Below are 24631 nucleotides of genomic sequence, written 5' to 3'. Positions count from 1 at the left end.
GCAAACACTGCTCAAGATGTGCCCTCTCTTTTGAGTATAATTTGGGCATACAAATCAGCTTTATGAAAAGGTCACAGTGTAAAGACAGTTTTCCTATTATGTTATCCATAATATGTTATAGACATTAAATGTAAAATGTATAAATATCCAAATGCCTTTTATTTGCATGTATAGATTTGTTGTTTTACCTACAAGTAGATATTTAATTATTAACATAAGAATTTCGCTAAAATTCAAAAAACAATAAATGATTAATAAAACTCTCCAAAACAGGAATCTAACTGAGGATGGAATTACGTAAGTTTGGTGATAAAATGTTTGGAAATAGAGAACTAAACCCGAACCAGTAGAAAGCAAAAGACCCATAACTCTGTGGTGTGAAGAGATATTTTTCAAGTATCTTTTGCAGTTAGACCCTAAAACTCTCTGTTTCTCAGAGGATGCATCCTTTTGGTTGGACATCCCAGTGTAAGGTGCATATTTGTGGCATCAAATAGCTGATTTTTCCTCTACCTCAGGAAGCCTGGCCTTGCATATTCCATGAAAAGACTACTGAAACCAGACTCTGAGATCAAACACCAAGTGCTCTTACCCAATTTCTTTAGAAGGTATTAAATAAATACTTCCTGGAGAAGAGACAAGAAATCAGCCTGGCCTTTCCTTGGAGAACATCTTATCACAACTCTCCTTTGTCCCCCTGTTTCTTCAGTCTCATACCCAAAAACTGCTTTTAGTTGCTTCCCAAGTGAAACAGCTGTACCAGGAAGGGACCAAGAGTATCACTCACTGCAGTGCTGGTGAGGGCAGGTGGCAGCAGTTGAGGCATAAAGTCTTTCGCATCTCTGGTGTGCCAGAGGAGTGCTGTGACCACCAGGATAATGGATAAATGAAAGGCAGATAGTGGAGGTATTTGGGCAAAAATACAAAAATACCTTATTAGTGCTAAAATCAGTAAGTGGTTTACCACACGTGAGGAAGCAAAGGCTTTGAAAAAGCAGCTGCAAAAAATGTTAACATGGTACAAAGGACATCTTGGCCACTGTCATGCAACATAAATGTTAACCATGCATTTCTCCTGGCAAAGGAGGCGTTGGCTGAGTGGCACATCCTCACAGACACAGAGCTTGGATTTTGAACAACTTATTGGTAGAACAAACAGCTTCTCAGCCAGCTGAAGTGAGGCCTCAACAATTCACAGACAACTTTTTATACGTTCAAAGCAAATTAACAGAGATTTACATACTTGTTTTTAACTTTGGCTTCTCTCAATTGCCAAATGGATGTTCTAGTTCATTTCCCCTTTTGTTTCAGTCAGAAATACAATTATAACACTGAGCAGAATCTATTACTGCTTGTTGAAAGCAACTACTGCTGAGTGAGCTCAGCTCTGCTGACTGCTTCCTTCTACCATCTAGTGGCACCTTCACCATACTGCTTTTCTCTCTCTAAAGAGTTCAGTGAGAATGATGATAAACATACAGTCTTGGAAAAAAAAAAAATATACCTTTGAAATGAGCAATGTACCTGGAGAGGGGAAATACCTCTTTTTTTCTGACATGGAAAAGTAGTTTTCATACAGAAGCTATTTATGAGAGAATAGAAGAGATTCAGTGGTGTAAAGTACTAATGTCAGAGAAAAGTCCTACATCCTGTGGTCTTGTAAACAGTAAGTTAGGTGTGTTGATTGATTCCTTACTCTTTTTTTGGTGGACAGCTTGGGTTTTAAGTGGTAGGCTGCAGAATGACACTGTCGAATATCCTAAGGAAATGCCCATTTAGAAACACACTGGGCTTGTTTTCTGCCTGGACATTTAAAGGGTACAACTAAAATTAAAGGTACCGTCAAATGTAATGCTTTGAAAGTGTGCAGAACACCCATACCTTCTTTTCTGATTACATAATTGTATTAAGAGCTTTCAGTGTTCCATTTTGCAATAGATGTTTCTGTTTCATTTAGGAAAAAAGCTTAAATGTCAACAAACTAGGAATTTAAGGCTTGGGATGTTTTCAATCAAAAGGCATGTTCTGATTATTTATATGACTGAACAAACATTAATCATCTCAAATGCTTTCTGCTCTTTGAACTGGGTTGTTTTCACAGAGTGCAGGTATTGGTGAATTAGACTACATATGCAATCAGATTTTTTTCCAATTCCATAAAAAGGCACATTTTTTCCTTTCCACTTGCAGCAAATTGACAAGGCAAACTGATGGAAGTCAGAATGTAGAATCTCAGAATCCAGGATTTTTTTTTTCTTTTAAACATGCATTACTCTGTATCCTAATCATATTGACCAATTTTCAACCAATTTTCCAGGGTGGGAAGATCCCCATCAGGTGGACTGCTCCTGAAGCCATCGCTTACCGGAAGTTCTCCTCAGCCAGCGACGCTTGGAGCTACGGAATTGTCATGTGGGAGGTGATGTCCTATGGAGAGAGGCCGTACTGGGAGATGTCCAACCAGGATGTGAGTACTGCCCAGGACTAATCTGCAACTCGTTGAAGTGTCCTTGGAAAGTTATTGCCACTCCCTGCCCTGCTTTGCTCTCCAATTCCCTTTCTAGGCTGGAATCTCAGCTCATTTAAATCATCATTATTCTGTCAGCTTCAGTGGGGCAGGCTATTTATGCAACCTGAAGACTTGGCCCTCTCTAGCTCAAACCTTAACCTGCTTCCTCCCATGGAGTAAAGACTATTCCAAAGAATCATAGGCAAGTGCATGAAGTTCTCAGTGAAGTTGTAAACCAAAACTCAAGGGAATACTGGAACTATTCTGATGGAGTTGGCCCCTTATCTCCAGTACAGTCTGACACTGCCCTTCAGTGGGCACCCATGGTTAAATTCTGAAAGAATGAAGCTGCCATGAGAAATGTATTTGTCAATTCTCCTTTCTAAGAATTCAGTGCATTCTTCTTACCTTGCAAACTATGTATAGGCTTAACCACAGTGCAGGACAATAGCTCTTCCTCATAAAAAAGTTATGCTTTCTTCTGACTTTTTTTTAAATCCAAAAGCGGTGGCCAAATAAGCCTTCACAATTAAAAAAAATCCCACACTTGCTTCTAGTATAATTGAAGGTTTATTCTAGAAAAAGAAGCATGGAAAAGGGGAAATCATGGGGGTTTTTTCTCTACCACAATTTAAATTTCACAAATTCTCTTGTTTGATGGGTCCCTGTGACAGCTCAAACTGGTACACTTAGTCTTCACACCAGCCATCAATCTCTATGTCAAAATGTGGAATATCAGCCAAGCCACCTTAACCTCTCTTATATATGTGCTTAGAATATTTCTGCATTGGTTCTGAAGAATTGACAAGACTTTCCCAGATGGCTGTTTTTACATTGTTGCTAAGTTATTCAGCTCTTCAAGTCTGGTTGCTTGTTAAGGCTGATCGGTCATTTGGGGATAAGGATCTGAGAGAGATTTTAATTTGAAAAAATAATTTTACTGTTTCAGGAAGAAAAGGAAAAAGACAACCAAACCCCTCAGAAACAAAAAAACAGACTATGACAAACCTCTCCATTTAGAATATATTACATAATCAGCTACAGCATGAAGATAGCAACATTTAATTACTCCTACATCCAAAATAAAAGTATCTGTTAATACAAAATAATGCTGCAGGCCCTAACGATGCCAGTTGCTGAGGGCTTTCCCAGCAGTTCAGGAGTTCCCAGCACAAAGGACTCCTTTTCTCCTACCCACAGGCCTTCAGTGCCAGAATGAGAGCAGTGAGCACCTGTGACCTTCTACATACATTTAGTGACTTCCAGTGTCATTGGAAAATTCCAAGTTATTAGACATAATGTAAAGCTTATTTTACTGGATATTGGGACGGTTCTTTTAGTACAATAAATTACCCTGAATTCACAGGAGCTTATTTTGCAGAAATAATAGGACTTTCAAAGGTCAGTGGTACTGCACAGATGCAAGGAAAAATAACAGAGAGGGATGGGATGTGCACTAAACAGATTCATAAAAGACATAGGATGCAAACAACAGTTGATAAGGTCTTGCATGGGTATAGTCAGAGGTTCTGCTACATCAAAATGTCTGCTGACATTACTATTAAAATACTAAGTTTTGATCATAATAAAGCTCTTCTCTAGATAGCAATTTAAATATTTATTGAATTGGGTGGATTTTGGTAGATCACCAAAAGTTTTCCAAGTATAAACTCTGCAGAGGCAGATCTGGTTTTGAGGTTTGTTTTTTTCCCATTCCATCTTACCAACTACTTTTCTAATTATACAACTTAGGGAAATGAACTCACTTTTTTAGACCATGGCTAAGTAAGTGATGAACACAGCTGTTGTGAGAAGTTCTAAACTGGTACCTGCCACCTAAATAAACCCAGTCTGGTGTTCAGAGACTACAGCTGCTCACAGGTATCCAGAATGACTCAACACCTCTGCAAATCCAGCATCCTCTATTTATATTCCTCAGCAAGGATTTGGAAGCTGAACTTAAGGAAACTCAGTTGAAAAATGCTTATCATAAAATTAATACTGTACATGGCATAATGCAGAGGCTTAAAAATGTTTCTAAGTTTGAGAAATGCTCTTGTTTAAGTAAATAACCATTTTATTACCGTGGTAAGTCACTTCCAAACTGTGTTGATGCTGATTAATGCACTTCTTAGATGTGTGGCAGGCACCAGAGGTGTCCATTAATTAGGGCTGCTGCACAGTCTGTCGTGTCTTATTGCTTAATTAATAAACATTAGCCAAGATATTGAACTTTCCAAGGAAACTAGTGTACTGATGAACAGATTGTGCTAAGAGCCTGGCTTGCTAATGCTCATGTGAGGGAAGGAAGATTTATATTCCGTGCATTTGGTTTGTAGAACAGCTGTGAGTGAAGTCTACTGGGACACCTGTTAGAGGCCACCGTATAAATTAGTGCATGGTGCAGAGCTACAGTATTCAAAAAGAAGAAAAAAAAATGGAAAGAATATTTAATGGATTTGTGATTAGTATGCAAGAAAACTACTGTAGCAAACAGAATAAAACTCCTTACACTCCTGAAAGTTTCTTGTAATACTGAAAAAATAAACTTATCCCAATACAGTTCTCTCAACCCACAGATATCAAAACGCTTGGCAGGCACCTGGGATTGGCTCTGTACCATGAGGCAGGAGCAGCTGCCTCTCCCTCCTGGTAGATTTTTTCAGATGTCAGGAGGACACAGGGACAATGTCCCTCTGGACTCTCTTCTGTCTCAGTCTCATTAAAAAAGCTGTCAGTTAACTTTTGAAAGCAAGAATCTATGTTACTATTAATAATGAAACTATCAGGAAGATTACAGCTTCATTTTCAGATGGAATTTTTGCCAGTTGCCAATTAATTTGAAATTAAACATGTATAAATTTTCTGTAGAAGTCCATAAAATACTGTTCAGACAATTTTGGTATCATAACCAATATATAATACTAACTCTGTGGTCAAACTTCACAGCTATGTCTAACATCAAACAAGCTGTTGCTGTATCCTTCTTGTAGATGCAGATTTCATGATTAATGTGGTGCTTTGTCAACCTTAAAATGACATGGGAAAAAGGCATTTGAGAGGAGTTAACATGTAAAATCTTTACATGTTTTATAATATATAATTTTATATTGCTAAGAAAAAGTACTTCTTCCCTTTTAGGTACATGGATATCTGATTTCTCTGAACAGAGAGAGATGGGTGCTATGCACGTGGCAGAGCAAGAGCTAAAATAAATATATAAATAAATAAGGAACTAAAAAGCTCTAATTCTTCCTTTGAGACTTGATTCCCATTGCAGTATTCGACACTTATCACATCTTTACTCTTGCTTCTTAGACTCTAAAAATAATACTTGCCTCACAAGGGATACTAATGAGGCAATATTTCCAATTTATTTTTAAAATGTGCTGGTATTAATGAGAAATTATAATTATCCCAGTACCAGCTGGCATTTCTCTTCATACTGAAATGTTCCTTTTGAACAAGAAAGGAAACAAAATGCACTGTGACTTCATTTTCAGAGATATGTTAAAATAAAGTGTGGCAGAGAAAATATGTCTGGAAAATTATGGTCGCTTTTGGGTTTTTCCTGAATAAATTACTTCAGCAAAATCTCATCAGCCCTCTATTGTTGTGTTGAGCAAATGCTGTATGTCTCATAAAAGTAGAGCAGTTTTCCTGTTGCCTTAAAAGCAAAATACATTTCATAAACTCATCATTTGCAACAGGCACAGTTAAATGTAAAGATGATGGTATCTGCATTTCTGGACTGGTAAGGATGGCCTCTTCAGTGGCCAGTACCAGCTAAGCTCTGCCCCTCACTGTCAGGAGTGTTTTATGAAGCCACTTTGGACAAACTGCTTGAGATAGGTTAATAATAAATGTAAAAACAAATGTGAATAAAATTCCGTGCACGTGGGGTTGAGTTTCGCCCATCTTGAGTCCACGGGGACATTTTCATCAGTGGGAGGCAAGGTTCTGAAGGAAATACTTCTCTGGCAATGGGATGGCATCTTTTCTTCTAAGAGCAGCATGTACATTACAGGACCAAGTCACCGATGTTTATAAAACACAGACAAGCAGCTGTGAGCAGGTACAGAAACCTGGTTCCATTTCCTGACATGCCATCAAGGGGAGCTCAGGTCCTAGTGTAGCTTCATTACTCTTATTTTATTTGCATAATGCTTGCAGCATAAGTGTTAGGCATTGCTGAGCAGAGCCAACATTAATTCAGAATTCAAATAGAGAACGGGGATATATTCCAGGATAATAAGATTGAATAAATTGAAGCCAGAGCTGGTGCTGTAAAACACTGATTTGCTGTAAACAGTTTAATGTAACCCCTTCCAGCTGTATTAATATGTCTGCAGCATGTACATACATCTGTGTGAAAATGATGGATGTCTCCTTGCAGCACAGTGGGGATCAATGCAGTCGGTATGTTCCTCCTAAGTGCGCTGTGTGGTTATAAATATTGTGTACAATCATTTGTACATTAGACAACATTTAGCACTAGCTGGATTTTTATGTGGGAGGGTGATGCATGTGTGGTAGGGTTGGTGTTTTTCCTAGCTTTGTTTTTGATTAGCCACTGTCTAGCTTTGCATCCTTTTTTATACCAAAAAAATCCTGACTGTGTAATTTGTAACATCATCCCCACTGCTACCACCACTCATTGCAGAACCTACTGACCTTTCCTCATGTTTTTTAAATCTTTCATGGGATGGATCCATGTAAGCTTTCCATGGACCTTACCTACTTCTGCTAACTCCTATCCAGCCATGCTGATATGCCATCCCATTTTCAAACAGTATTTTTTGCTACTTGTATTACTAAAAATCAGCTTTCCTTCAACTCTGATCAACTGTAATTTTTCATACTTGCGATTTACCTTTGGCATCAGACCTCTTTCTTTCCAAATCCTTACCAAACACATTTTCTAGATCTGAAGGTCTCACTCACTTTAGGGTAATACCATAATTTTACTAACTTTCATTTAGTCATAAACATCTCGGACATCCAGGTTTCTGAGGGAATCTCCAAAATAACTGTGCTGTAACTTGGTGTGGGGGACAGTGCCTGATTTAATCATACTCTAAGGATCAGCAGAAACATGTGAACACCAAGTAAATTTGTCAGGGGCCACAACGTGTATTTTTAGTGCTTAAGTGTATTGGGGCATTGCCACACACAAACGCTGTGTCAGAATGCAAATATTAGAGCATGGTGAGATGCAGTGGCCACACCAGGTGAGTTTGTGGCCCCTGAAGTAGATGAAAATGATGGTGATTTTGGTGAGTTCTTTATTCCCCTTCTCCATTCTCTGCTGTTTGAAGAGGATGACCAGAGAGCCTAAAAAAGTTCCTACTGTGTTTTATATGCCTACAAAATATTTCATGTCTCCTCTGGTCACACCCCTGCCAGTCCTGATTCCCTGAGTGAAGCCCCAGCAATGCATAAAGTGAGGGTGGCTGTGCCATTAATAATTTATCCTCCCTGGTTTCTAATTGTCAGTGTCGGCCTGTCCTTTCAGCATTTAATGCCTGGTAATCATACACATTGTATTTCTGTAGGTGATACTGTCCATTGAAGAGGGCTACAGGCTTCCAGCTCCCATGGGCTGCCCAGCTTCTCTTCACCAACTAATGCTTCACTGCTGGCAGAAGGAGAGGAACCACCGTCCCAAATTCAGTGACATTGTCAGCTTCCTGGACAAGCTGATCCGCAATCCCAGCACCCTTCATACCCTAGTGGAGGACGTACTTGTGTAAGACTCTATTTGGTACATTTTGTTTTTTCATAACACATAGTGGCTATCATTATGTGGTTTAGGGCATTAAGTAGGAGTGGGAGAACCACAAAGTTCTGTGTTCCTAAAGTCATGCAGGTTCAAATCATTTCAAGTCCTTTTTAAGGTTTGCTTTATTGTTAATACACTGTTGTATAAGGAGGTTTTTTTCATTTCTATAAATGCAGATTATATTAGGCTTTTTTATTATAGTTTTGGCTAAGTTCTGTTTGTGCACTATCCTTAATCTTTGTGAATCTCTTTGTTCTTTTTTTTGGTGAGTATGTTTTTCCTATGTGCCTGTTTTCTCTTTGTAATTTTTTTTCTCTGTTCAACAGCCTGTCTCTCTATCTGACAGTGCTCAAGCAATTTCTGAACTGCCTTGGAGTAATATCCTGCAGAAAGTAGTTGTGTCTTAGCTTGCTAAATCTTTATTTATCTGCAGCAGAAGGGCAGCAGTGACAAATAAGAGATTATGCTGTTACCATTCCACAACAAATTCTTGATACTGTTGCCCAGGGGTTTTTTTCATTAATATTACAGAAATGAATGCAGCCACAGGATAAGCAAGGCTGTAGTGGAAGAATTTGTCAGTATTTGTAGGCTTATTGATCCAAGTTGTCCCAGCATATCAGCCGAAATCCATGAAGGTCCAGGTGGACTCTTCATTAACCACTAGGAGTCACCTTAAGATAAAAGTGTTTTCATGGAGACTCCCTAGGTTTATAAGGGGTTCTCAAGCCCTGAGAGGGGCCTGCTGAGAACCTTCAAATGCTTTTAAGAAGGGCTGAGCAACAAGGCAAAATTGGGGCTGGTACCTTGTTGTGGGAAAGCCTGAATGGAGAAGTTGGTAGGAAAACCTGGAGTTAGGCCTACAGCCATTTCATCAACACAGACTAGGGGGATTTGTGGGATTAAATATCCATCCCCTAGAGTTAGAAGCCTCTATGTGTATATACATATAAATATGTATATGACTTGCTATTTGTACCTGTATCATTTTATTTAGCATCAGAGTAATGTATTTTTATCTCTTTTTATTTTAAATCATAGTTTAAGATCTAAAAGATTTCTGCTTTATTGAACTATTGTTGACTTCACCTGCTTGGGAAAGTGTTTTCCATTCATTTGAGAATGCTTGATGCAGTTGTTAGGTAACTTAGAAGGTCAGCAGGTTTTTTTTCTATAATTCTATAGAATTATAGAGTAATTCAGATGGGAAGGGACCATGGTGGGTCTTTAGTTAAAGTTTGTACTTAACAGTGTTAAGTGTTAACAGTGTTCTCCTGTCCTGTAGTGTCTCCCTCTATCATTTTGATAATATGAATGAAAATCACTGTACTTCATGTATTTGAATATGTGTGGGTAAAACTTGGTACGTTAAGACGCTGGGCTGTGTTGCTTCCTACCTTACACATTAAGTCATGTTCCATAATGTTGGCTGGCCTTTGCTGTCTAAATTTTCATTTTCAATAAACTGTGTCTTTCTCCTAAAGACTATCATAAAGCTTTTACAAACAGCAGTGTGCATGTTCTGCATTTTGTTCATACAGTCTCTACACAAAATCCATAAAGCCAGTGGAAGTTGTGAGCCCTCCCAAGTGTGGCACACAACAGAAGACTGAAAAACAGTGCCCCAAAATTGGAATCTTTTTTTTCCCATCTTTGTCTCAGTTGTGATAATATTAGGGGAAGGAACTTAAAAAGAAATGAGACTAAATTAGCTCCAATTTTATTTGCTACTCTGTAATTCTATGTAAAAGCAAAGATATAATATTTTATTCTTTTTGCTTCTTTTAGGGTGAGTTTTGGCTTTTGAGTACTGTAATCAAAGTGTTCCTGTAGCATAATGGTATCACAATAAGGCGCCATCGGCGGTGGGGGGGAGTTGTAGATAAATGTAAAAATCATCTCATGGTGGTTTAATTTTTTTAATGGCAGCTTATGCTAAATTTTTTTTGTCCTCTACATTGACTGCTGCATTAACCAATGACTATAATCCTGAACGTGTCGATCTGCAAGGAAACATTCTGTGGAACAAAAATAAGAACAGTGGGAGAGGCCTTTTCCTCAATGTGTTACTGAGCTGCAGTTCTGTAATAAAATGTATTGTTTTAAGTCGTGCAACTTGGCAGACTGATGTGATTTATAAGTTTTAGACAGTGGGTTAAAGAGATCCTCAGTTAAGATCTGACCTTTACAGCTCAGACTCCTCTCTCGTTCCTTCTGCCTTTTAGTAAAAACAGTGTCTACCAGAGTAAATTGGGTGTCATATTTTGTATTGCTTGGTAACCTTTGCTTTTTTTTTTTTTGTTTACAGAATGCCAGATTCACCTGGTGAAGTTCCAGATTATCCTTTGTTTGTTTCAGTCAGTGACTGGCTGGATTCCATAAAAATGGGTCAGTATAAAAATAACTTCATGGCTGCAGGTTTCACAACTTTGGATATGGTTTCAAGAATGAATATTGAGTAAGTACATCATCTATTATCCCTACAGTGACTAATTAACCTGAATTTGTTTGGATGCTGCAGACACACAAATACTGTGGAGTATGGAACAGTGCTTTCATTTCCTTTCCTAGCTCAGCTAACAAAAGACAAATACAGTTATTTACCAAAACAACACAAGTGAAATGTATAATGGATTTACTCAGAACTGATAGTTCCACTCTGTGATCACACCAAACACAACCACAGGCCAGGGATGAGCGTGTTTCCTGGGGAATCAGTTTTGATCTAGACCACTGAAATCAGTGGCAAAAATATTTTTTTACTTTGCTGTGAATATTATCAAGTCCTTATCAGTCCTGAAAAGGAAGTTGTTCCAGCCATCTCTGACACCACCCTATTGGGTTTTTTTAATGCAAACCCTGCACTCAATATAGAAGTGTTTGGGCAAACTATGGATTCATATTGTAGCATGATGATGGGATCTCTTTTGCTCTCTGTTCCCTTCCCATGAATTCCCAATCTTTTATTTGATGCTGGGACTGCCTGTATTAATACTGGTAGCTGTCAGATAAGATTCAGGAACTGTACATGTGAAATTAGGACTGATTTTCTCCCACACATATCCCTTCACATTCACCTACATTGAATTCCATCTACTGCATTATGGGAGAGTCACTTAATTTTGTAAGATCATTCCAAAGCTCTGCACAGCTGGCCCTTCCTACCCTGAACAATTCAGCCTCACCAGCTGAGTTCTTCACCTCTTGCTCAGCTGTTTTCCCAGACCATTTACTGATTGGTTGAACAATAATGTTCAACCTGATCCCAGCAGAGGCCCCTGCAGATTTATACCAATAACTACATTGTAAAACCTGACAATTTACTGCTAACCTCCTGTCTTTAAACCAGTTATTTAGTCATGCAAAGACCACATTATGCTACATATTACATTCCACCCTATATTACACAGAAGTTACTCCTTATTTTCATTATAAAGCTTTTGCAAGGAATCTTCCCTAAAGCTTTTGGAAATCCAAGTGAGATGTATCAAATGGATCATCTCCATCCATTGGAAACAAGTAGTTTCATAAAATAGAAGTTTTATTTGCAAAAGCCATGGTGACTCAAGTAGCTCACTTATCCAAGCATCCCATAATTTTGTACTTCCTGTAGTTTCTCTTATGCCCTGTAATGATCACAGACTCACAGGTCTGTGGTTCCCCAGATCTCCCCTGGAAACATTTTGTCTTGCACCATACTTCAGGCACCAAGAAATTTTTAAGCATGTGGAGCACAGCTGATAACTCCTTCTCTCACAACCCTGATAGTACTTCCATTATTTTATCTTTATGTACTTTTGGAACTCTTGCCTAAATGTAGTCTTGTTCTGGACGTGGGTTGTTGCTTATTTTTCAGTTTGTCCTATCACCTCTCCTGCAGTCACTTCAGACAAGTCCCCCAGAAAGGATCTGGCATGGGAGTAATTTCAATTTCTTCCACAGTGAATGTCACCTCAAAGAAATGGTTAAGTCTTCCAGCAATGGCCACTCTTTCACTGCTCTTTTATAGCCAAATCATCATTAGACTACAATTTTTCTGGCAGGTTTCTTGTACCTAGCGAGTTTTCAAAAGGATTTATCATGAGTTTTATTTTTTGTATTATTTTATTTGTTTTATTATTTTATTATTTTATTATTTTATTTGTTTGGGTTTTTTTTTTTTCTCAAGTTCTTTGTTCCTCAATTTCTTTTTTAGCCTGCCTTACTCTGTTTTTACAGCTAATCTAAGGTTATCATCCTTTCTACTTTCTTTAGATACCATTTCAAATTTTTGAAAGTTTCCCTCTCTCTTCAAATAACCTGTGTTACCCAAGACCTGCTGGCTTCTTTCTGTGCTTTATCAGGCTTTCCTTGATAATGCTTACTTTCCTTAAGTGCTAAGCATTGGTCTTGCTAAGACCACTCTCCACTGTAAAGCTTTATTCTTTTAGCTGACTCCTTGTAGCTTCTCAGATGCTAAATATTTTTGCTGCCCTCAAGTGTTATGTATCATCCCCCATGTGAATGTTAAGCCTACGTACATAGCTGCAAGCTCTCCAGTGGTTCCTCAGCTGGAGGATACAGAGGCAGATATACGGAACTGCAGATCTGGAACTAATAAAGGCCATGCCTCATCCCATGAGCTCTTTTACTGGTTGTATCATCATACAGTTTTTGAGGATAAACAGGCAATATCTCTGCATGTCCCAGTGTGGGATTTGCACAATTGACAGGGCCTATCTGAAGTTTCCCTGCCCATGTCGCCTCTGTGATCTTTCTCAGATCTTGCAGCTGGGGATGTTTATAGAAGAACTAAATTGGTGGATTGTGCTGAACTCTGGGGGCTGTTGACTTCGTTCCTGCCAAAGAGTCAAGCTCTGTGGGTGACAAGAGCTACCCACTCTGGGGTGCAGGTCTAGATGAGATGAAGGGAAACTGGGAGGGAAATATGGGTCAGGCTGGAAGATTCACTGCTAATTTGATCTTTAGACAATCTCTCACTACCATTCCCCAAATCATCAGAAGCACAACTGGTGCCTCAAGCGGCCACCTAAAAAGAGAGACTAGACAAGAATAAGGGATTAAAGGTAGGTATTTATTTGAAGGGCCTTCAAAGGCACACCCTGGGCAGGCCAAAAGCTACACCCAAGATGGACCCCAAGTCACAAGTTCTTCACACTTTTATAAGTTTGGTTCATTTGCATATCAGGGTTAATTCTCCAATTAAAGCTTCAGTTAATGATGTAATTTCCCCAATCTTACTCCCCTTCTAAAGATGTTCGTTTACACATTTTGGGCCTAGGACAATCTGGGTGTCCTTGGAGAGGCTTTGTTATGTCTACCTAGCATGAGAGAACAGCAGTTAACAGGCTACAAGACACTTCAGAGTTACACTAAGCAATACAGGCTTTGAAAATATGAAAGTTAAAACCTAAGGCATCCCAACCTCTGTTCTTTCTGTCTCAGAACTGCAATACTGAGTGTATAAGTCCCAGTTCTTTACAAGTGTGAGTGGGAAACAGTTGCTACTATAACATTACTAAACATGGGGTATTAAAACTCACCTCTCTGATTAGTCCTTGAGATTTGGAAAAATTAATTGACCAGCAGTATCACAAAAGCCCGAGTGCTCTAACTGCATTTTTTTTATTATATTCTTAAATGGCTGTCTTTAAAAAACTGAAATTGACAGATGCAGAATTGCATCTTTCTTATATGCCCTGGTCAGGAAGGTAAACTGTCCTGGAGAAGAAGTCATCATATATTTCTATTCTTTTGTGCACAAGAGGCTTTATTATATTTGCATCCAAGATGAAACTTTTTATCTTGCAGTGACATTAGAAGAATTGGAGTTGCACTCATTGGACACCAGAGACGAATAGTCAGCAGTTTACAGACTTTGCGGTTACACATGATGCACATACAGGAGAAAGGATTTCATGTATGAAAGTAATAGAAGCAACTGTGTTTCGTGCCTCAGCATTTCTAAAATGGAAAAATATTCTCATTCTTCCCTCCTGCTCTTCCCAACTTCAAGAACTGCAGTCTCCAGTTCAGACTATACAAGTACTTCCATGTTAATGCTTCCAAACCGGAATTTTTAATCACACTGCACAGCTCCTCCACCAGTTCTCTGCCAATAAAATCCCGGCCTACTGCAAGACTCTTGCTACACATGATGAATAACTCAGCATGGATGTGTAACTTTGTATAACAGTATTTGGGAAACTTTCATGGACTTACTTGAAAGTAGTAATCTATTTGGCCTGGTGTGGCTTCTTTATCGATGTATTTAGAATTTGCTGGTAGATCAAAAAGTATTTGACTTCTTTCATGTTCTGTGACCATGTAACTTCCAACACCAAATGTGCAATCAAAAAGAAGTTTAACATAAATATTTATTTTATCTCTTAATTAAATCCAAATGTATGGGTCCTATTATTATATTACTTTATAATAGTTTGAATGCTGGTAAGCTGGTGCCTCAAAACATTCGTATTGTTTGCAGAAACGACTGATGATTTTATGTAGCGAGTTTTCATTGTGTGAATAATTGGAAGCATAGTGAGAGTCATCTGTTTGAAATCTTAAGGAAGGTTCTTGATTTTCAATTACTTTAGCACTCGACACTTTTTATGCTTTAAAGTTTAGATTAGGTTGGAAAACTTGTTTATCCTTGGGATTCCTCACCATCCTAGAATTTTTTTTTTTTTATGTAATACTCAGCATTCGCTTCTACTACTGGAAAACTGGTTGTAGCATTTCCACGACCACATGTAAAACACGGTTGTCAGCTCTGTTGTGGACACAAAGATTTCAGAAAAGCTTTCTGTTTCAAGAATGCAGGTCTGTGCTGTTGGATAGGGGATCACCTCCAGCAGCAGCAGACCTCAGAGGGCCAGCCATGAGTGGGGTGGTGGGATTATTCCAGTGGGAGCAGGCCGGCCATATCCTCCTCCGGCCGAGGGCAGCGGTACAGCCGCACTGCTGCTGGAAGTTACAGGCTGCAGGATTCAGTGACGTTGCACAAAGGCAGAAAAGGAGATGCAGAACAGCAGTGTGGTAACATGTTGCCTTGAGTCTACTTCTAATTGCTTTTAGAAGTAAAGAGCAGCTCTGCTGTAATGGAGCTCTGGTCATTCCAGATGACCAGATCTTCATTTAGTACAGATCTCTAAAGGACATCCGAGATATTACCTTTAGAACCCTTCAACAGCCATATTTACATGCAAGAAAACGTCAGCAAAGGCCTAACATAGTATTTGTACCTCTCAAAGACTTCCAGCTTCCATGTTTCATTCAGACAACTGACACAGACGTGCTGGGCTCCATTTCCAAACGTTTGCATGGGATATGCACTCCTGGGAGCAGGGGCAGGAGCGCATGGCTGCGTGCTGTGGGAACCCCAGGCACATGTACAATGCATGTCACACGTAACCCTGTGCAGATGCTTCTGTTCATTTCTGTGTCGTATGGAGGGTAGTTCTGAGTTCCGTGGCATTCCAATATACTCAAGCATTACAACTCTTCTGTTAAAACGTGCATTTGGGTAATTAGTATAATCTGTGTGTATATCAAAATGGACTAACTACTTTGTGTAATCATACATAATGGTATTTACTGCTTAATTTACAGCTGGTTAATCACAGTGTATCTCCTAAGTCTTGGAAAAGGCTGCCATTGTTGATCAGTGACAAAGAATGAAAATCAGAAAGCAACTCAGAAAATATGATGCTTCCAACCAGATCACAGAGTAAGACACACGAGGCCTGACTCACTGTTGTCACTTTATGTTGGAATAGTTGCATTAATTTAGGTGATATAACAGCAGTGCACGAAGTAGATTTTTCTTTCTTTCATTAAATTAAAAATAAAAAAGGGCAGTTTTAACTGAGGAGCAGGTTTTCTAAAGATCAGGAGTCAGTGGTGTTCTACAATGCCAATTTGATGAGCTTGTTTAAAGAAGGGCAGCTCCAGTCCTATTGTAGCTCCAAAGGTAATTTTGCCAGCATGAGGAGTCCCACTGAACTCATCAGCACAGGAGTTTTGCAGGATCACAGCCCTTCAGTAGGGAAAAAAAGTGTTTGTTCTTTTCTGTGACTGTCACTTGAAAAATTCAGCCCAAATTCCACATCTGAATAGTTTTTTAGTAGAGGTGCTCTTACAGAAAGAAAACCATACTTACCTGAAGCCTTTCTAAAGATACTAACACACCACAGAATAATTTAAAAGTTGATTTTGCTTCATTATTTTATTATCCATTTTACCTATCGTTGTTTCCATGGCCAACAACAGGATATCTGTGGAAGGAGCCTTTCTCACAATTAAATACATTACTGAGGAGGTATGAGTCTGTAATTTGTTAATGGGATTTCAAAATCATCCATAACTGACCCTGTATGTGCACTTTTAGATTGTCTTTTGTCAGTTTTTTCATTCCTGGTAGTGAGGTGCAGAATTGACATTGTTCCATGTACACAACCTGGATATATTTCATAAAAATTAATTTCTAAATTTATCACACAACTGAAAATATTTTTTCAATAGAAAAAAATATAACAAAATTAAAACATTTACTAATCAGATATATTTTTTATATAAATAAGAGTTTGGGTAACCAGAAAGAAAAGAACAAGGGATTCTTTGAGTGAGGACATTTGTTAATAACATTGTAAATCCAGGATTTTGTGGGGTTTTTTTTCAGTTGTTGTTGTGGTGCAGTATGTCACTTTTCTAATAGTTATCTTGATCAAATTTACATTTTCCCCATTTTGGGAATATTTTATTTGCTCTTGTGATTATTCCAAGTCTATTCTTGTTTTAGTTTGGAGTTTTTTCATAGTTTTTTAATTTAAAAAAAAAAAAAAAACTTAACAAGTGTTATTTTTCAAATGCGATCTTTATTCTGTACAGGCCACAAATGTATATGTGAAATTAGAGTAACTTTCTTTGTAACACAAAGTTCTTTCTTTGGAGAAAATGAACTCTAATTATCCTGCACATTGTAGTCTGCAGCTGGAGTTTAAATTTGATAAGCAAATTTAGCAGGCTGTTATTGAGAATGTGGCCCACATTACAGAGTGCTTTATGACTAAAAGTACTCATTGAAAGTTCACAAAATAAAGTGTGTGCGATATGCAAGCAACAAAAAAAAAGGTGTTAAAATATGGATGTCATAAAGAAATAATTATTACCTGTTTCTCTGCATTTAGTGATGGCTCATCCATTCAGGCATCTGTGCTTGGTCAGATGAATCTCATGCCTTAATTGTATCCAGTCCTTATTCTGAACCTGTGAAAAGAGAGGGTCTTGTTCATAACATTCATGGTGTTAAACTGAACAAGTCACAGCAGAAGGTTTAGTAGAATTTACTCATGAGGTGTTTGCACATTGGAATTTACTGAGAAACAATGGGATGCCATGAGGTGAAAGGAAGAGCAATGAGCTATGTCATTTAAATTTTCTCAAACAAAATTTACCCTTTTTGTTTCCCGTGAACTTAAATCCAGTGTGTCCAATAAAAGCTTAGACACATGCCATGCTTCAGGACACCAGCCAGCATAAAGCAATCCTTTAACAGCAAATAGTGCACTCAACAATAAATTCAAATAAATTAGTTATTCTGGCCAAACCTGCTGTGTCCAATATTGAATTAGGTATTACCTGGATTATTCTGACACAGAACTCATAGACTGCAGTACTTTGATTTTTACATCATTTAAGACTGACTATCCATTTGCCATTTTTTATATGATGAGCCTAACACAGGGCTTCATTAATTTCTTTTTCAATGCAGACTCCTACAGGATCCAAAGATGGGTCGTAAGTAACAAAGAGACCCCCTTTATCCAGAGTCAGCTGAGATTTACCATGAGGAATAGCTGGGACTGTGGAGGTGCCTAGTGAGACTGCATTACCCACAGCAATTTCCATGTCAGAATGACCCCATGGGACCACGTCAGCCACCAAGGTAAAGCAGCACAGAACATACTTGACCTTGTATTGAAGAGCAGTTCCTCATTTTCATCTGGCCCTGTTGCAAACTGCAGCATTTATTGAACTGTTTTACCTCAGCTGATGGAATGGTTCTATGGGACACATTCTGGCAGCTCAGAATTTCTCTTTATGAACACAGGGTATCTGTAACTACCCTGTCATGGGCTCACTCTGTCTTGGAATATTCCTTTGGAGAGCGGAAGGCAGGACTTGCCTCTACTCCAGTCCAACTTTCTTTAGCTAAAATCATAACAGAAAGTCTGTCTTCCATTGCATCTTCCAGGAAAAGTACTGAAAATAGAGACACTTGTGGCATTTGCACATGGTTGAAGAACTCTGTATTTCGTTAAACAGTTTTCTTCCAGAATACCCTTGTTCACCAATTGTGATGGATCTTTCCTGAATAAATGGCAAAGATAGTTTCTTTTTTATAATAGTACTATAATTATTTTTTGAGAGTGAGGGAAAGATGTGTTGGGCTTGGGTAGCTCTTAGTAGGACAATGATCTTGAAATCTCCTGGGGAGACAAATGAATCAGCACTGAAAAGGGGAAAAAAAATCCCTAAAGCCTACAATGAGGTAAAAAGGGGTGAACTGTCCATACTGTGCCAAGGAGCTCTAACAAAAACCCAGAAGAGTTGCTTAAGGCAGTGCCAAGTACTTCCAGCTCACACAACTCTTCTACCATCATATCCTGTATTTAGCAGTGCACACTGCTCATCCATGAGTGTTGTATATAATTCCTCAGATTATGGACCAGGGTATGTTGAACATGTTGTGGTTATAAAATATTTGTCAATATGTACATAAAGAATTGTAAATAGAATGTATATCCTAATATCAGATTTTTCAAACCTACAGAATCAATTACCTGTTACCAACAACACTAATGGGGTTTATTTGTTCCATTGGCTTTTAAAATTTTTAGTGGCATGCACTCTGTGTGTGTATAGTTCTTCCCAAGCTTCCTTGGCTTGTTAGCTGGAAAGAGACAGCCTCTCTTTTCCTCCACTGGTAGAAAAAACATTTTCAAACTGGCTCAGAGAAAGCTGCCTGCTCACCCTTCTGCCACCACCTCACCCAACCTGATTCTCTTCCATTCAGCTAATTACTGTAGAAATTAGTGATCCCAAAGGGGAAGCAAGGTGCCCATGAGTCAGCAGAACTAGGAAGATACAGTTCATGCTATAAAGAGTCTTGAGTTCCTCTGCTGAAATCACCAAAGATGTTTACAGAGTATAAAAATTATTTTCTTTTAAATAGCCATTTATTCCCACCACTTAGGTGGTGAAAATGAGGGAAATTTTCAAGAGAATATGAGTAAGGATATGCCAACCTATAGTATAAAAAGATATGCTGAATTTTAGAAGGGAAAAACAACAAAAATGGTTGATGAAAAACCCAAGGTTAAAAAATGGGTTCAAGTTATATTTCCATATTTTATATGTGAAATAATGTAACACCAGTTCAGTGAAATCTATTTGTGTGTATGTTTCTTTAAATATCCTACATGAGTATATCTTTCTTTCCTTTCCTGCAAGAGATTTCCCAAGTACCTATCTCTTCCAGAAAGGTTTAGCATATTATCTGATATTTTCATACCTGAATAATTAAACTGGAATAAAAAATGCAAGTTCTGACAGTGAAGATATGGGAAAAAAAAAAACAAAACAAACCAGAATTAAAACTATCTGTCTCAAAGCAACTTAAAGTTTTCACGTCTGGTTTACTTTTTCCTGTCCAAAATTTTTACCTGTATCTGACTGAGGACTTTAACTAGGTCTGCACACAGTGCTATCTCAGAAACTCCTGAATCTGTAAATAGTTATGTGTTTGTGCAACTTAATTCATATAAAAAGGCTGATTTGAATTTATACAAGAGTAGAGTTAGGCACAATCAAAAATCAAAATCCCTATAAAATATTTGTAAGACAGCATGAGATAATGTATTTTGCCTTACTATACTAACATTCATTTCTGACAATTCAGTGAAGAGCTGTTCAGCAGCAGCATGTGTATATTGTGTGGTAGGTAATCCAAAACCCTGGGACTGAAAACCCACAAATCAAAGAGAAATCCAGATCTCTGCATTCTGAACTATGGGATGTCAAGGGACTCTGGAGAAAGTAATCTTGTGTCTAGAATCTGGAAAATCAGGTTTGGGAGAAATCTGCTCTGGAACCCAAATACTCATTTCTAGTTGTGGATGATGAAAAAGTGCCCACTGAAACAGTCTAGGGACTATTTTCACAGTATCATCACCACATAATGCTCTGAGTGATAGGAAGAAAAAAAAAATGTATTTTCTGATCTTTCAGGATCCAGCCTAGGACAGAAATACAGTTGTCATAATTTATATTAGAATGTCCAGCAGACAGAATTTTGAATGACTGATTGTTCTTACAGCTACATACTGACTTTCTTGAGAGGAACCTAAATAAACAGTAAAATAGAACTCTCCAGTTAATATTGGCTTAGAAACCAAGTTTTCAGTTTTCTCTCATTCAGACTGAGCTTTAACTGAAAATTAAGAGGCAAAATGGAAATGCATAATAGGATTATTTTTTTTCTTTAAGAAGCTGGGTGCTCTGAGCTGTGTAACTTACCATCACAGTCTCTTTGTGTACAATAGGATTAGCTGAAAAAGACAAAATGCAGCCAGTGTTCCAAATCTGTACATAATTTTAGTCACTAAATGTCAACTTGGGAAGTTCCATTTTTCTCTTGGGAAAGTTCTGCTCTAAAACACCCGGTATTTCCAAAGCCTGCTGAATGACTTTAACAAACATCTTGATTAATTCCTGGGACACTGATGTGACTGTGAGGAATTAAAGATTTCTGTGTCAATAGGCAGTAGTCTTGCTGTGATCTAAATTCGTGAGAGTTTGTTACTGACTTCCATGGCAGTGGGAGGAAACCCAGTGTCCATATATTCTGTAGGTAGGCGCCAGCTCTGCAAACAGACTCTCCTTTCCTACACCCCACTACTGTCATGGTTAATTTGTTGCTAGAGAACCAGCACTTACTAGGACACCAGCTGTCTTGCATTCAAATGGATTGCTAAAACTTCTGCTGGTTTTAATGTTTCTGTTGAAGCATTTCAGGTTGAGAGGTAGGTTGGTCCCTCAGGGCATGATCCAAAGTCAGTTGTATCCATAAAAAGAGGTCAATTGACTGAAAAAGGTTTTGAATCAAAGGTTTCTACAGATTTGTGTGGAACAGATGGCCTCATTTAATGGGGAGAAGAGAGTGCACTGAGCCTAAAAGACAAGGCTGCTACCTCAGGGATGTGATCAGATAGGCTGTGGTCACCCTCACCATGGAAAAGATAAACTGCAAGGTACAAAAGTTGGGTGCTGCTATGTTTGTTGTTTTCTCTGGAATGGGCGGTCAACTCTGACTTTGGAATTAGTAACCTAAATGACCTACACATCTAATAGGGTATCTAGCAGAAATGGTCTGGGTTTGTGGGGGTTTTTTCCCCAGATAATTACCCAAACTTCTGGATTTAAATTCAGGATGAAACCACCATCCCCATCAAACAAACAGAACCTACAAAACAAATAGGACTTTTCTATCTTTTTTATTTCCTAAACATAAACCGTGATGCAATATGATCTCCCTTTAATAATACAAGTTCTGGCTGATCATTTGCCTCTTTGAACAAGCTGCTTCATACTCCTGGTGCACTGCAGTCCCAGTCTTGAGATCTGCCAGTTAATGAATGGCACAATAGCAAATAAAATAACGAATGCCCTCTTAGTGGTTCCATTTACTGGATTCTTTCATTAATTCCCTATCTGAAGAAAACCATCCTACTCCAAGATTCCTAATAAGGAAACCTGTAAGCATTTTGCAGCTTAATGGCCATGATTCCCTATCTCCCCAAGAAACAGTTAGCTTTGAATTGGCAGTGTAGCATTTTTACTACCATTTCTTCTGCAGCAATTTCGTCTCCCAACTTTTCTAAGTAGGGTTGAGAGGTCTATTTCACACTAAAAGTGGAAAAGTTGTTTCTTTGTTAACTCTGGTGATGGGATTCAGTGTTTGTTGCTCTTACCTAGAGCCTTCCATCTGCTTCTGTTGAGGCCAATATCAACCTTCTCTGGTGATATCAGTTACATCACACACAGCAGTGCCATGACTGAAAACCCAGAGACATAAAAAGGGCTCATTCTTCTCTGGTGTGGTATAAATCCTATTGACTTTGGGAACTTCTCTGCACTTCTCAGGATTGCACCTTCAGTTTAGCAAGGAAAAAAAAAATCTTTAAAAGATCATGTGAAACCCTGTTTACTGAAAGGCAATAGTTTATTTTCTAGCAAAGCAACATTCATTGATCTAGTTGGAATTAACAGTTTTAAGTTTGTCATCACTTTTAAAAAGAACAAACCATTTTGACTTTCAGAAAAAAAAATACAAAAAGAATATTTTATTACCTTCCAAACATTAGCTTTGATTTACTTTTGGAAGATAATGTGGTTGATATGTTTTCTCAGGATAGCCTCTATCTATTTCTGTGTGTTGGTTTTAAATGTATCCGAATTAAAAGGGGTTTTAATCTCTGTCTCTTCTGTGAAATTAGATTGTACAAAACTAAATATGACTGCTCTTCATAGTTTGCTGTTCTAGCATAGCCATAAAATGTATCAATGTATGTGTATATATGAATAAATATTTGATGACAGACACTTTAGATTATATATTTAAGCAGCCATGTCAAAACTTCAAAGGTAGATGGCTTCAAAGCAATGGTGTACTCATAATACTCGCAAGTTATTTTACAAAATCAAACCATGGCCTCAGCACAGATCTCATATCCTTACCAGTAGTCTGAAACCCACCTTTTCTTTCAAGACCCTTGCTAAGGTTTGTTTTGCCATTGCTTCTTTAACCAAGACATATTTGAATAATGACAACTACCTGTGGCTCAGTCTTCAGCACTCATCTCCCAGCAAAGCAGCCCTGGTGCCGCAGTACCAGAGGCTCTGGGTAACTCCTCCATCAGTCTGAACTCGTGTGGCACTGAACTGCTCGTTCTGGGAGACTGAACATTGCACAGCCAGTGTCGATGCTTCCCCCTGGGACTGCCTCACTCTTCAAAATTACTTTTCTTCACCTCATATATCTCCCATACACGTCCCACTGCATTTTCTTCTTGCCTGTTTATAACAGTACTGTAGGAATATCCATGGAATAAAAAGCTTACCCTACTGATTTGCAGTCCCAAGGGGAATTTACATTAGACGTGAAGTTGTTATTATTTACTGAAAAGTGGTGTTATCTTCTTTTCTTTATTATTATGATTCTATTCCTACAATGCTATGATGTTTCATGTAAATTTTCATGTGCTGGCATGCCTACAAGTTAATAGTGTAATAGAATGCTCAGCTCTCAACATTAGAGTGTTTTTAAGGTGAATTGCATCACATATGCCATCTCTTTGCAGAAAGAATATGGGGTTTGGCAAAACTACCTGCTGAGCAACATAATGAGATTTTTGTACAAAGTACAAGTTATTGATTATTATTGTATTTTATTTTTCTATGATTTCCTAAGAGGCATTATCAGGTCTTACAGATGGGGTAAGCCTGTTTATTAAGATATTTATTAGCAAATAAAAGTTACAGTACTGGTGGTTATTTTTGAGTTAATGGTGTTTGTTTGGCCTTAAGTTACTAATATGATGATCCACAGTGAAGCCTGTCATACATGATCATGCAAAAAAAAAAAACCCAGCTGCTTAACACAGGGCGGTGTACTAATAAAGATGGACCAGCAATATGCTCCAACACTTGAGATGCTTCAGGGTGGTGGTGTTTTTTTCAGCTAAAACATGCTCTTCTGTGCTTATCACTGAGCATTTATGCTCAAAAAGCACACACAGTTCACAGCATCAGGGGAAAAACTGTGCACATTAAAAGTTGCAAACAGCAGTGCTCTCTCCTTCTTGGGAAACACTGTGAATCTGAATTTTAAATGGCTTTTAATGCGCTATTAAGATTCTGCAGTACTGTGCATCTTCCTCATGGTGATTCACTGAGCCATGCAACTCCTTCTCAAGTGTTTGTCAAAGCTCTCACTGACAAAAGCAGTTTTAAAACTGATCATATTATGTAAATAATGCCAAGGCAATGCGCCACAATTCACAAAGAAGTGAATGCCATATACAATAACCAGACCCTGCCTCTAAAAGCTTAAAGTTACAATGAGCCTTTCATTGCATAAAATCACATGCATGCAATGCAAAGCTGAACAGAGGTAGCTGTAGATGAACAGGAAATGAATGTCAGATGCCCAGAGTCCATTACATCCTGCTTATTTTACATGGGTAGAGCTTTCTCACCAAGGACCGTCAGGTTTA

At 38.3% G+C, this 24631-nt stretch overlaps 1 protein-coding gene across 9 annotated transcripts in view; it reads left to right on the top strand.

The window, feature by feature from the left end:
• LOC138116373 (ephrin type-A receptor 6) overlaps positions 1 to 17125 on the top strand; it is a 320669-nt gene extending 303544 nt beyond the window's left edge. For 4 of the 9 annotated variants that reach the window (XM_069025664.1, XM_069025696.1, XM_069025678.1 and 1 more), the window contains 4 exons: positions 2318 to 2467; positions 8065 to 8258; positions 10600 to 10749; positions 14103 to 17125. In XM_069025664.1, the coding sequence (XP_068881765.1) occupies positions 2318 to 2467; positions 8065 to 8258; positions 10600 to 10749; positions 14103 to 14217 (609 nt within the window). In that variant the 3' untranslated portion in view covers positions 14218 to 17125. Of the gene's footprint in view, positions 1 to 2317; positions 2468 to 2564; positions 3200 to 5650; positions 5872 to 8064; positions 8259 to 10599; positions 10750 to 14102 lie in introns of those variants that run through there. The other 5 variants (XM_069025637.1, XM_069025630.1, XM_069025715.1 and 2 more) reach the window with 3 other exon arrangements.
• The last annotated feature ends 7506 nt before the right edge of the window (positions 17126 to 24631 follow it).

This window comes from Aphelocoma coerulescens, chromosome 1 (assembly GCF_041296385.1).
Source record: "Aphelocoma coerulescens isolate FSJ_1873_10779 chromosome 1, UR_Acoe_1.0, whole genome shotgun sequence".
In the NCBI taxonomy this organism is placed as follows: domain Eukaryota; kingdom Metazoa; phylum Chordata; class Aves; order Passeriformes; family Corvidae; genus Aphelocoma; species Aphelocoma coerulescens.
The sequence above is the reverse complement of the archived record's forward strand: the minus strand, read 5'-3'. Positions and strand labels throughout refer to the sequence as shown.